This window comes from Pyrus communis, chromosome 10 (assembly GCF_041283825.1).
Source record: "Pyrus communis isolate YQ-2024b chromosome 10, ASM4128382v1, whole genome shotgun sequence".
Taxonomy (NCBI): Eukaryota; Viridiplantae; Streptophyta; class Magnoliopsida; order Rosales; family Rosaceae; genus Pyrus; species Pyrus communis.
The window spans coordinates 15,929,701-15,944,444 of NC_142574.1; the positions used below are offsets into that span (position 1 = coordinate 15,929,701).

General features: G+C 37.5%; 3 protein-coding genes across 5 annotated transcripts in view; all 3 read right to left on the reverse strand.

The window, feature by feature from the left end:
- The window catches only part of LOC137727885 (non-functional pseudokinase ZED1), a 43,160-nt gene extending 32,630 nt beyond the window's left edge, over nucleotides 1–10,530 (reverse strand). For all 3 annotated transcript variants that reach the window (XM_088677536.1, XM_088677533.1, XM_088677534.1), the window contains exon 1: nucleotides 10,485–10,530. The gene's annotated coding sequence lies outside the window, so the exon portion shown is untranslated. The remainder of the gene's footprint in view (nucleotides 1–10,484) is intronic.
- LOC137727399 (phytosulfokines) lies at nucleotides 2,031–2,634 on the reverse strand. The gene is made up of 2 exons (XM_068466268.2): nucleotides 2,431–2,634; nucleotides 2,031–2,304 (listed from the first exon to the last, which is right to left on the reverse strand). Exons 1-2 carry the CDS (start codon nucleotides 2,554–2,556, stop codon nucleotides 2,173–2,175), a joined length of 258 nt encoding a protein of 85 aa, XP_068322369.2. The 5' UTR covers nucleotides 2,557–2,634; the 3' UTR covers nucleotides 2,031–2,172.
- On the reverse strand, nucleotides 7,028–14,192 carry LOC148693589 (uncharacterized). Its single transcript, XM_088678062.1, has 2 exons — nucleotides 13,595–14,192; nucleotides 7,028–7,071 (listed from the first exon to the last, which is right to left on the reverse strand). The coding sequence occupies exons 1-2, from the start codon at nucleotides 14,190–14,192 to the stop codon at nucleotides 7,028–7,030; spliced, it is 642 nt and encodes a 213-aa protein (XP_088534188.1).
- Nucleotides 14,193–14,744: the final 552 nt, after the last annotated feature.

Genomic DNA, 14,744 nt, shown 5'->3' on the forward strand with positions numbered 1-14,744 from the left:
ATAGACACGTTTAGGGCCTTAGACACCACCTTAGATGCCAAAAAGCCCAAATAAGCACAAAACATCACTTTGACAGCTTCAAGCACTAATTCTTTAATTCATCGTCATAAATTAACTGCTTAGTAGAAAATTTTGAAACTTTGATACGAACAAGTTGAAAAACTCGCAAACATTCTCCAATTGGAATCATTCCAAAATTCATCCATAGGGCACTTTTTGCTCAAAAAGAAGCCTCATGTCCTACAATGGAAACATAAATTGAAATATCAAAATAATTACCAAATATACTAAGATCAGGGTTAAAATATATAATATAAAATTGATTCATTAATTACTAATTAGTTAATCCATTCAGATTATAACACGTGTATCTAACTACCCCAGATTCACAAAATATTAACCATATTATCGACTAAATCATAATACGTAAATTAACCACACTAACATAACAGTATGACCATTGCACATATGTTTCTCCACCCAATAGTATCTATTAGTATGGAATCCACTAAGTAAACTTTTCTCCCTAAATGAATATATAATAGCAGTTCTCATCATGATTAATCTTGTCCATGTCATATGACCAAGATACAAATTAAAGTACGAAATTTGCTTAGTCATTCGAGCATCGGATGCTACAATCTCATGATCTTAGATCCATTAAATGTCGACAGTATGATTCCTGTCCCCAAATTATTAGGATTAAGGTACACTCAATACATACTTACATATATATATATATATATCCAGTACATATTACCAAGTTTTGTTTAATCAAGTAACAACAAAATTACAGAAAATTTATTATCTTCATCTCTAAATGTTTTTTTTTTTTTAATATCTATAACCACGCGATTTGAAATTAAAAACTCTCATTTACAAGTGAAGATAAATAACATTTGACTGTAGTACTAACTGACTTTAAATGTATAACCAAGAATCATTACTTTTATAATAATGTTACATGTAGCCCATTGACAACTCAAAATATTGTTATTACTTCTCATCAAGGTAAAATCTTAGTTTGTGATGACTCTGAGTCAATGTAGTTCAAATGGTTTCATTCTTAGTTTTTGATAAACTCTGTAGGCTCATTATGGTTCATCGCTAACATCACTAATATAGTCTCAATTTAACTACATATTATTAAAGCTTCGTTTAGTATTGTTCTTTTCACCAAAAGTTGTTTCACTTTAAAATTAAGCAGTAAAAAAAGTGTTTGGTAAAATTAAATATTATGTTTATTTTGAAAGTAATGGCCTCTTGACAATAGTTTTTAAAAGCATTTTTTGTGAAAAGCGAAGTTGAGCCTTTAATGAATATTTTCAATTTCTATAATAGTCTCATTAGTTTTTTTTATTTTTGTTAAATGACATTATTTGTATTTCCACACACATTTTATCTTCTATAAAACAAAATGATGACTGCCATCTACCACTACAAACACTAACATTACACCACCACCGTCCTTAATTACACCTTCATTGTTGCCACCACCACCACCTCCTCCTCCACCACCACAATCACCACCACAACCTTAACCCCTACCACCATTGTTACCCCTGCACCCAAACCAACACAAATCACTACTAAAATTACCACCATAACCATACCATTGCCCCACCACCACCACCATTATTGTCGCCACCATCCCCACTACCATGTCCATTTTTTGTCATTATATATAATTTTATCACTTTTACATTAAGATATACCAAACACTCTACACTGCTTTTCATATTTACGGTATTTTGAAAAATGCAGTTTATCGCACACTTATATGCTTTATTTTACAGCTGATTATTCTTAAAGCACATAATAAGTTTTTCAAAAAAAAAAAAAAATAGAAAATTAGAAGTAAACCTCTCACATATAAAGTATATGGTATTTTGTATATTTCTATTGTAGATATTTTATCTTCGAACCATTTTAATCCTGAATTAGTTATTATCATGTAAGAATTTGGATGATAACTCATATGGGAGAACTGTAAAGAACGCGGAAAAAGAAAAAAAAGAAAGAACCGAAAATTGAAGAACCACCACAACTATCTGTAATATTACACCGGCTAGTACAAAGAAAAATTCCTAAAATAAATTAGTAAAGTATAGAAGAATCAACAAGACTAATCAAGAAAGATGATACATAATTACATATGAAATGAAAAATTAATTATGGCTTGCGCTTCTGCGTATAGATGTAATCAATATGAGCCGCAAGAGTTCTTCTCATTAGGCACTCATCTTCCCCAACTCCTTCACAACTTTCCTCCACCATGGCTTTTTCTACCTCAACATCCTTCAACTATATAAAAAAAACAAGATCACAAAAAACAAAGATTAGCAAAAACCCACAAAAAATGTACCACAAAGTTAGCTAGTTTATAATATGGTTTTGGAAGAGGAATTATAATTAGTGATAACTAATTACCTCATGTTGAACTTTCACTGCACTGACATCACAAGAAGAAGAAGGCAATGGCCGCGCCGTCGTGCTGAATAATGAGAGGAAGAGGAGGAGGGCAACCACACAGAGGCTGGTGAGCTTGGACGGCATGTTTGATTAAAACGATGACCTGGGAGCTAGCTAGCAGTATTGTATGGTGAGGTGAAACTGTGGACGACTATATATAGACGATGAAGAACAGCAGAAGGGCAAATGTGGAATTTTGAATATTAGTCCGATGACTCGTTTCCGCCCACTGCTAGTCGTTGACCATTTCTAGAAGATTATATAGCCGCAATTGTATTTAAGTTATGTTAGGTATAAGCTTTTTTTTTTTTTTTTTTTGTTTTGGTCAAATGGTAAAATTCATTACCAAGAAAACAAGTACAATAAAGTCCCATACACTGGTTAACTACAACAAAAGAAAAAGCCACAAACACACAAAAGACAAAGCCACAAGGCAAGCCTTAGAGCCCAGCCCACAAAAAACAACAATACAGGAGAACCTAAAAAAACTACCATTCCTGTAGTTGCAACCGCCGTCGCCATCACCAGAAACTGCAAAACGAACTTCACGAACTGATACCTCCCATGAGCACCTTGGATCACACCATCAAGAACTCCAAAAGTGGTGAAGAACAAAGTCACCACATCCTCCAAGGACCATCTCAAGTACCGCCACCATGAAACCAAAGAAGCACGTAGGAAGACATAACCCACGAGCAACAACGCCAATAAAGGCGAACATTGGGCAAGACCAACAAGGGCCAACAAGGGTGGTGGTACGAACACCCTAGCTAAAACTCTACACACCCTCTCGTAGATCTGTGACAAATCACGAAAAATAGAGACGGTACCCGAACAGAATTGAGGATTGAACAAGAAAAGATGGAAGGGGATGATGGAGATTTTGAAGGGGAATGGGTTGGGGAGGATGGAGGAAAAGGAGGATTGGGAATTAGAGCTCAAAATGGTAAGATTAAAGGCCAAAAGAGAAAGGGGAGGAGAAGATCTTGAAAGGCAGGGCCGGGAAAAATTGCAAGCTACTAGAAAAGCAAAGAAAGGAAGAAAAGACAAGAGAGACATGGGACTGCCACCGACCCTAGCAACACCTAGGGACAGCGGCAACGCAGAACGATGGAATTGAGGACTACTCACACGAGGCGGTGAGAAATACTCTCACAAAAGAAGAGAGTGGTTTATCGAAATTGATACATGTTAGGTAAAAGCTTCTATTACGGCATTTTGAATAGGGATGTCATGACATTTTTTATTTGAGCAGATTTCTCTTTTTGATTTTCTTTAAAATATAAATAACAGTAGATGAACCAAAACGGTTTTTTTTTTATTTTTTTATTTTTTTTATATTACAGATAGTGTGAAGAAGGAGATCGAATCTACAGTTTCAAATACAAGAGTAAATACTCTCAACCACTTGAGTTCAGAGGCAGACTCACCTTGGGTCAGCTGACCCCCCCAAACTCGAGAAATTCTCCATAGAATGACTGAGTGCTGCCCTTTGAAAATCTAAGATGCCCTTGAAAGCTAGCCTCCAACCAATCGGCGAATTGCCTCTAGGGGTACTTGGCAGGATAACTGCTAACCTCATGCCTTTGTATGTTTTGTTATGAGCATCTTTCGATATGCTCACTCGACATATGTTAACATTTGTTGGCATGATCGCTCAAAATTTATCGACATATGTTGATAGGTGTGCAATATAACTTGGAAAATGACCTCATGCCTACCAAGGTTTGATGAAATGCTAATTTTCATGCTACACCGTTATAAAAAATTTGTGCTTTGTGTGTGCTATTCATATTGATCCCCCATGAATAATATTTCTTAGATCCACCACTGCTTGAGTTATAAATTATTTACAAGTGAGTAAGACTTAGCATTTAACGATAAGGTATTCATTCAAACAACCAAAAAACTAGAGAGCAAAGATATTTTTACGTATCACGTTTATTTGCCACATTGTAAATTTAAGTGTTCTACACATATGTCATTCGCTCATACAAGTTTGATATACTGAGTCGCATTAAGCTAATATATTCACGTTTGATTGTTGATGATTATTTAGTCTGATTTAAATCTTCAATTTGTTAAAAATAATTTTGAGTTTAAATCTCATAAACTATAATTATTTTATTAATATTGAAGTGCAATCCCGTATCGAGTCCGATAGATCACTGTCGGCAATGTGATCCATCAATTTTAAGCGACTAGTTATTTATTCATACTGTTTCTTTCGTCCCCATTTCTAAAGTCGAAACTATGCAAATGCTTAATTAATATTATTTTTAGTCAAAATAATTAATACTTTTGAGCATATTAGTTTATTGGTAAAATTTTTATATTCTGCTAGTAGAGCCCAAAATTCCAAATAAACACCTCCACGTGAAGTTGTGAACATACAAATAAATTATACTCCGCGGGTGTACGTTGACCGACAGATTTCACATACGCGTACGTTGGCAAAACAAAAGAACGTAAGCAAATATGCATGTCTGTTCCAAGAACCATGGTTTTGTCTAAAATTAGAGTAATTTAATGATATTAAAAAATGGATTAGTCCAAAACCATCACAAAGTTGGTGTTGCAGGATGTAATTAAGAATGTACTGTTTAATTGACCATTGAAAAAACACACAAAAGTGGGAAACAAACTATTGAAAAAATACGATTAGTCACGAGAATGTCTATCAAAACAGGGTATACAAATGTGAAGAAAAACCTTCCCAAAGAAAGACTCATCAGTTATTCTTTTTCTAAGTGATGGAGAAGAAGGCTCTCCACCCTATCCCTACCTTCCCATCACTGCTTCCCATCATCTCTCTTGGTGAATCTTAATCGGAAACCCAAGATTGCCTTGTATCAGGTGTCGGTTGTTGGTGACCTTAGATGGTTCCTTGAGTGCATTTTTTTTTGCGAGATTTGTGACCCTTTGTGGTTTCTGTACGGTTTAATTTCAATTTTTCCATGGTTAAGGTTTGAGTTCCAGGCTTGGGAGAATGGATTCTTCAGATCTCCTCATCGATGAGGAGTCTATGGACTATCTCTTAATAACCTTTGATGATAGTCTGGATCTTGAAGAGAGAATTACAGAATCAGTTCATCTGGTGGGTCTCTCATCATTGATGTGGAGCCGTCCCAACTGATAGTGAAGGATGTGCATAGAAGTCTATGGAGGAAAATGGATAACATCAAGGTTTCCAGAGCCAAACTGAATGTCTACTCTATTCAGGTGGAGGATGAGAAAGTGCTAGAAGAATCTGGAAGGTAATCCCTGGTTTATCAAAGGTGCACCCTTTACTGTTAAATTTTGGCCTCTTTATCAATCGCCAGATGAAATTAGTGGGAATCATGCCATTTTTTGGGTTCAAGTTCATGGAATCCCGAGGAATTATTGTATTGTTAAGAATGCTCATATTTTGGGGGCTAAAATCGGTTCGGTGCTAGAGGTTTAGGACCTAACAGTAACTGGGTTTCGTGGGTTCCTTCGCATTATAGTGGATCTCAATACTACTAGGCCTCTCCTTACGAATTTCACTATGCCAAGTTCTACTAATGGTAGTCGTACCTTCCGCCTGAAATATGAGGAGATGAAGGATTTTGTTATAACTGTGGGCGGCTCGGCCATGTCCACAACTGCTGGTGGAAGGCCCCTATCAGTAAAGATAGGGAGAACCGATACAACTTGGAATTACGAGCAGTAGGGATCCCGAAAGCTATGACAAGCCTTTTCCCTGACCATATACCTCATCCTATGTCTGGTAGTGCCAATGACATTCAATGGTGGAGGAGGTGGGAATTGGAGTCACTGCACGATGATGCTAATGTGGATAAGGAGGTATATGTTTGTGCGCCTGGAAAAATCATTGGGAGCAGCAGGAATTCTGGTATTCAGGCTGTACCCCATTATGTTGCTTCTGGGTGCAACGTGACCAACTCTGTGGGTTTAGCCTTACAAGACGGTACGAGAAGTTCTAAGGAGTTGAGAGGTATGCCACGAAAGGTATCTTTACTGAATTAGGGCAATATAGATCATCCAGACAGTTTTGGGACACATTATCACAATGGGACCCTTACCCTTGCTATCAATGGACTGTCTCTGGAGAAAAATTGGTTTGATCCAAGAAAAGTCCCATCTTAGGCCTTTACAAATGCTACTGATCTGCTGGCAAGCCCATTTGAAAATAAAGATATTAAGAAAGGCAAGGTGGCTAAGCCTAGTGGGCTGCTAAGAATAATGGAATTAGAAAATGGGGAAAGCCTACCTTATCCCTCTCAAACGGTGGATGACTCTCAACACTCCCGCGTGGAAGTTGATAACCTTACTATTAATGAAAGAGCTGTTTATGTTAACGATGCCACCTCTAAAAGGAAAAATCGGGATGAACTCCACTAACCTGAGAAAAGATTGAAAGCAGTGAATTTTATTGGTAAATTCTCACACTCTGCCATAATCAACCGTAGTGGTGGTGGTAAGCGTGGTCGTGGAAGACATAGGGGAAAAATGTTAGGACTCAGGAAGTATACTAAGGTTGGGTAAGAATGAAATCTCAAGGAGGTGCCTGTTAGCCCTTCCAAGGAGATGCAAGAAGCTGAGAGATTGCGATGGCTGGGTAAAAACAATGCAATGGTCAAAACTCAAGCACAATCGGTAGAGGTTGGCAAGTTCCAGCCCTACTGCAAACAATGAAGATCATAGTTTGGAACTGCCGAGGGCTTAGGAACCCTCAGAAAGTTCAAGATTTGCTTAGTTTCATTAAGCAGAAAGCTCCCAATTTGGTTTTCCTATGTGAAACCAAATGTAGTGTCGAAAGTATTTAAAAAATTCAATTGCGTTGGGGTTTCTTGCATTGTTGGGGGGGGGGGGTAAGTTCCAGAGGTAAATCTGGAGATGTTGGTTTTCTTTGGAATGAAGAACTCAAAGTGCATGTATTATCATTTTTTCTTTACCACATTGATGCCGAAATTAATGGTATAGGTGATAAGGAACATTGGCGTTACACTAGCTTTTACGAATATCCAAACACTTTGGATCGTGCACAATCCTGGTCTCTTCTTCAAAACCTTGCTGGTGTTAATACACTTCCATGGGTGTGTGATGGATACTTCAATGAGATCCTAAAGCCAATGATGCGAAAATTACTTAACACACAAATTAAACCCTCTTGTTGACAATTGTAGTAGATATGTAAGTAGGGATCGTTCTTAAACCGGGGATTAGGAGGGATTGCTAAACACTCTAAACTGACTCAAAATCGTAAAAACAAAGTTTAAACTCTAAACTGGACTCAAAGAATGCAAAACTAAACTATGAAGCACCAAAACAAACCAAAAGACTCAAAACAGCAAACAAACACTCAAAACTGCCTTAAAAACACTTTCTGGGCAGTTTTGAACACTATACTCAATTCTGGACGAGATTAAGTTATCACTTGACTCAAAACACTTAAAAATATCAACTAAATTGATTTCTAACTAATCTAACACTTTAAATTAATGGGGGAATTGGTTTTGACGAAAATTAAGTAACTTAAGACAAGGACAAAGAAAACATATTCTTTAGACTAAATTAGGTGAATTGATGAATGATGGGCTAACTAGAGGGTTCTTCTCCACACATGACACACTTGCATTCAAATTGATTTCCAATTGCTTCTTTCAATAAATCATGAAACTCAATACCCCAAGTTAACCGTGAACAGCACTTTTTTAACTTTCAAGTTTTCCTTAAGTTATTGAATTGGATGGGAATGCGCATACAACAACTCAAAACATTCTCTAAAAGTCCCTTACGTGAAAAGCACAATAAAGGTACAATCAAAGATCATTAAGTTTCATGAAAACTATAAGTATTGACGAGGCAATTGTTACTATGAAAAGCATGAAACTTTTGCCAAGAATTCACTTAACGCGATCGTTGATAAACGACCTCCACTACTAGCAAATATAAGGTTATAACTATTAGGTGAAATTCCCTTATATTTTAGCTTCAAATCCCTGCATGAAAAACTAAGTGGCCACCTTAATTAACACACAAGAATGAGTTTTCAATCAAACAGTTAAGCAAATTGAATTCACAACTTATGAAATAACAATTGGATGTAATCAATTCATCTTGCAAGCATAATCATGGTATTGAATAGCCCCCTAGCCAAAAGGCTTAGTTCCTCATGTTCACAAAACAAAGGAAAACAGATTTATACATTGTAAATAATAGAAAGAGAACACCTAAATACTCCAACGATCCAATGTTGAATAGCTAGAATCTTCAAGCAATCTTCTTCCTCTCCTTTTCTACGGCACAAGAGGTTATGGTGAGTTTAGGGGGTTATGGATGATGTAGAATGATGGATTAAGGTTTGGGATGGATGTAGGGGACGGCAAGGGTTGGTTTTGGGCAAAAAATATGGAGAATGGTGAAGTATGGATGTGTTAGAGGGATGGGATGATTTTCTGGCGTGAATGGTGAATGCATGCCAACCTTGTGGCTGCTACAAGGATGTTTATTTATAGGATTTCAGGAATTAAAACCCTAGGTTATTTAGGTAAACAGAAATTAAGTCAAAAGCTTCTAGAAATAGGAAATCAAATCAGAAATTTAAAGGAAACTTAATTAAAAGTTGCGGCAAGGGCTTGTAAGAAAAGGAATGCTTTTTATTTCTGAAATTAGGCAAGAATTTTGGAATAGAAAAGGGTATGTGAGTTATGGCTGAAATTGGTATGAAAAAGGAAGGTGTTTAAGTATTTAAAATAGGGAACAAGGCCCTTCCTTGCACGGCAAGGAAGGGAGACACAAGGAAACACACGGCATTGTCCTAAGGTTGCAAGGGATGTTGTTTTTGTGACCTAGAATAGATAGGAGCCTTTGATTTTGCTGAAATATGGAGTCTTTAAGGATTAGGAAAGATTAAACCAAAATAGGAAACCTTGGCTTAACTTTCCTACTTCAAGTAGGAAACCTTCTTTGACTAGGATTCCTCATTTGATTAGGAATCGTCTTGTGATTAGGAATCCTCTTGTGATTAGGAATCCTCTTGTGATTAGGAATCCTAACTCAATTTTGTCTTCAATTTCGTCCATTTCTTTTGCTCCAAACATAAGCTATCCATTCCAAGTCCAATTTTGCTCCAAAATGCTCCAAAATGCACCATTTTGCTTCCTTAGCCATATGAACCTAAAAACACACAAAAGAAGCATAAAGGACTAAAATAACTAAGGAAACACAACGTAAATGCATGAGAACAAGCCAATTAAGTCGCATAAATATGCTTCTATCAAATTCCCCCACACTTAGCTTTTGCTAGTCCTCGAGCAAAACAAACAAACTAAACAAAACGAAACGAAACAAAACAAACAAAAGACAATCTAAACCTTCCAACGTTGCCTCAGGGATTTCCAATGCACATGACATGTTAAAATTCATTATTTCCACATATTTTAGTCATCTTCACACTTAAGTACATTCTTAATTATAGTCACCACGTACTAGTTCACAATTAAGCATTTAAAACCATGTTTTGAATGTAGTAACATGCCTTAGAGAAATTGCTCAATTCCTTACAAGATATGCACTCAATTTTCACTCAGATTTTCTAGCTACACACCCTAATCTAGTTATATGTGAGAAGATTGATGTAAACATGAAAACGAACACTCAAATATATGTATCACAAAGAAAGCAATTTCTGGAGTTAATAAGCATGTTTAGATATGATCTCATGAATGGAATGCTACTACTTAGACGCGAGAACCAGTGACACTATATGCTCATACCAAATTCAAACTCCACAAATTGAAACACATAACACTCAAGATTGAAGTCAAGGGTTGTAATGGGGCTTGGGGTATTGGTTAACAATGGAAGGATAGGGATAACAAACATTCTTGAAGCAATAGCAAGCAAAGTAATGAAATTGAGACTTAGAATTCACTTTAAAACACAGAAATCAACTTTTAACACAAAGGGAAGATCTAAGCACACTCAGGGCCATATTCAACATTTTGGACCCTTTCTTCAACTACCATAAACATGTGAACTTATTTCATTTATTTCATACTTTTTTTTCTTTCTTTTCACAACCTTTTCTTTTCTTTTTCTTTTTCCACGAATTTTTTCTTCTTTTTTTTACTTTTCACAACCTTTTCTTTTTCTTTTTTCATACTTTTTTTACTTCCCCCACACTTGTTTTCTGCCATACATTAATCAAAAGGAGTTCAATTCAAATCATGCTTTGCTATGCTTCAAGAATAAGGGTATGGATGGTCCTAATCTAGGCTAGGTGAGGATAATGTGGGTTAACAAAGAATGTAAGCTTAACAAGGCTCAATGGGGTTAACTTAAACATATAATGAAGTAGGATACACGGCAATTTGGCTTTGGTGGTGGTCACTACACAACTTCTTCTTGAATATGTGTTATGCAAATCAATAACATGCTTCGAATGAAATGGGCATGATTTCTAGCATTTGGAACTATATGATGAAACGCCTTCTAAGTAGTAACCAAGCAAAGAATAATGAGATCATGCAACGACTTTAGAAAACAATAATGCACAGATTTTAACTCTCCAAATAACGTTTAGGCTCAAGTCTCACAAGGTTGTAGTGTTTGTTTGAGTTCCTTCCTTCAAGCATATTACAAAAACTAATTTTTCTTTTATGATTGCATGTGAAGTCATACATTATAACCATAACCAAGCATATACCAAGAGTAAATCAAACTTTTCTCCATGTTTATAACTCTTTTTAACAGTCATGCAATTAAAAACCAAATCCTCATCATTGTGTTGGAAGGTACCCTAAGACACAAACACACAAAAACGACTCAAAACACTCTTTTTAGGCTTTTCAAAACATGTTTTTCAAATTTTTATGTGATTTTCGGAGTTATAAAACAAAACACACTAAAACACTCCAAAACAGCTTAAAAACACTTTAAAACAGCAAGGAACAACACTTGAAGTTATGGGTGATAAAATCCCACGAATTTGCATCAAATATACTTAGTTACCTCCCCCCCCCCCCCCCCACACTTAAATCAAACATTGTCCTCAATGTTTCAAGCTTAAAATCACACCAAACAAAAGTAAACACACAAACAGCAACTAAACACACTAAGCATGGCAGAATGTAAATAACAAAGAGAAGAGGTTAGGGACGCAAATCTGGTTATGGAGTGTAAATGCCATCCTCTCCTTGGTGATTGCATGGGTTGCCTCCCACGAAGCGTTTGCTTTAACGTCGTGCAGCCGGACGATGGTGTGCTCATTCCCCATTGGAGCCCACGACATGCAATGGGATCTCCTCCACAACATGCCCTTCAACACTTTCATAATATGGCTCAATGAATGGGAGGGGGTAGTGATCCTCCTTGATGGTGGTGTTTTGGTTTCGAAAGTCCATGTAAATGCTCTCACCACCTTTAAATCGGTTGGGCACCTGCACCAAAGAAGGTAACAACCTATTAGTTGAAATAGGAATTGAAATTGGGATTGAAGACTTACAAACATATTGTGGTGAAGGCTCAAAATCGGCAGCCCTATCAACAATGTCACCATGGCTACATTCGGCTATATTGGGTGGTTGTAGGGCAATCACTCCAAGTTCTTCTCCAATGGTGGTTCTTGATACATCCTTCGTGATAAGTGTTGATCCTTTCGGCCCTATGTCCTTATGCACATCTATGACAAAACAAGAATGACTATCGTTAGGATTCTTAATAGAGTCATAAACATTGAATTTAATTATATCACCACCAAACTCCATTGTTAGTGCTCCCTTGGCCACATCAATCTTTGTTTGGGCTGTTTTCATGAACGGACGACCTAGCAAGATCGGCAATGATGGAGCATGGCTCGAATCCTCCATTTCTAAGACATAAAAATCTGCAGGAAAGATGAGATGATTGACCTGCACTAAAACATCCTCAAGGACTCCCTTGGGATAAATATTAGAACGATCGGCCAATTGAATTATAACGCCATCTTGTTTTAACTCACCAAGGTTCATAGATGCATAAATGGAATATGGAATGACATTAATAGAAGCACCTAAATCTAACATGCATTGTTCAAATCTAGTGTTTCCAATTATGCATGGGATAGTAAAGCTCCCTGGATCCTTACATTTTGGAGGTAACTTCCGTTGCAAAACCGCAGATACATTTTCACTTACTTTCACAACTTCTTTGTTTGAAATTCTTTTCCTAGTTGTGCATAACTCTTTTAAAAACTTTGCATACCTGGGCACTTGCTTAATGGTATCAAGTAAAGGAATGTTTACTTGGACCTTCCTAAACGTCTCAAGAATGTCTTTCTCATGCTCCTCCTTCTTTGTTTGCAAAAATCTGTGAGGAAAAGGAACATTGGGTGAAATGGGGTTAGAATTAATCGAATTTGAACCCAACTTACCCTTGGTGGCCGAATTCGATGAGTTGGATGCATTAGGGTGCCTAGGTAGTTGCGGCAAGGGTGTTTGTACCCTTGCTGTGGGCTTGCTTGTATCCTCCTCCTCATGTTGCAGCTTCCCTTCTTCATTAGGACCTGTTTTGGATGGTTTGGATGTAATGCCAACTTCTTTTCCACTTCTCAAGGTGATTGCATTGGCCGTTTCGAACCCTCCCTTTGGGTTTGGAATGGTTGAGCTTGGGAGCTTGCCTTAGTCTCGGAATTGCCCTACAAACTCCGCATTCTGCCCAATTTGTTTCTCCAATTGATCCACCCTTTTGTCATTGTTTTGGATTGCCTTGGCTTGATTTTCTTGCCCCTGAGACAAGTTAGTTAGTAATTTAAGAAGTGTATCATTGTCTAAAGTGTTACCTGAACTTGTTTGGGCAGATTGTGGAGGTGCTTGTGTGGGTGCGTATGACTTGTTGTAGAAGCCCGGGGGTTGTTGCTTAAAGCCTCCTTGTGATTGGGGTTGTTGTGGCTCCCTCCACTTGAAGTTTGGGTGATCTCTCCAACCGGGATTGTAGGTGTTGGAATATGGATCGTTCCTTGGTTGACTTTGGCTTTGAAATCCAATTACATTCGCGGTCTCCCATCCACCATTCTCAATAAGTTGAGGACACTTGTCAGAAACATGTCCTTGGATAGAACATACTCCACACACCATTGGTCCTTGAATCTTCATACCTTCGGCCATCTGAGACACAATAGAAGTAAGATTAGCTAATTGAGATTGAATATCGGATGAAGAGCTTACCTCATTAACTTGTGGCCGTGGGTTATCCCTTTGTCCCATGCCTTCGTATTGTTGTGCATTCAATGCACGGGTTGCAATGAGTGTCTTGGCTGCCATGGGTGTTTTATCTACCAAAGCTCCTCCCGCCGAGGCATCTAGCATTTGACGTTCGATTGGTAGAAGGCCTTCATAGAAATATTGAAGGAGCAACTCTTCCTTCATTTGATGTTGTGGACAAGAAGCAACAAATGATTTAAAACGTTCATAATAAGTAGGAAATGATTCACCTTGCTTTTGTTGTATGCCACTTATTTGTTTCCTCAGGAGAATGATTCTTGAAGTGGGGAAATTTTTTTCCAAGAACGCTCGTTTCATACTTTCCCAAGATGTCACTGTCCCTGGTGCTAGCTCAAATAACCAATCTTTAGCTTTGTCCATTAGAGAGAATGGAAAAGCCTTCATCTTTAAGATGCTACCATCGACATTGACAGGGGTCATGCTTGAACAAACCACTTCAAATTCCTTCAAGTGCTTGTTAGGGTCTTCCATAGACAGCCCATGGAACTTTGGGACGTGGTGCAACAAGCTAGACTTCAATTCAAACTCCTCGGTCTTGTCTTGAGCTGCCACGGGATATTGAATACATAAAGGTGCGGCATTGTCCATTCCTGAAGCCGAAAGCTCCTTGATTATTCGATTGTCGGCTGCCATGATGGGTACTTCCTCAAAAGCCTCTGCAGTGCCCCTTTCTTCCTCTTCTAAAACTTGTTCTTCAAGGTCAGGTTCAGGGCTAGGTGGGTTAGACTCTTGCTGGTTCTTTTGTCTTCTCAAAGTCCTCTCAAAATCGTCGTCAAAGTCCAAAATATTCTTATGAACAGGTTGGGAACTTCGAGTCATACACTAGTACCTAAAAACAATGAAACAAACAAATCAGTAACTAAGATAGAAAACAAACGAAAAATAAATAAAAAGAAATAACGAGGGATTAGCAAAGTTGCTAATCCTCGGCAACGGCGCCAAAATTTGATGCGAAAATTACTTAACACACAAATTAAACCCTCTTGTTGACAATTGTAGTAGATATGTAAGTAGGGATCGTTC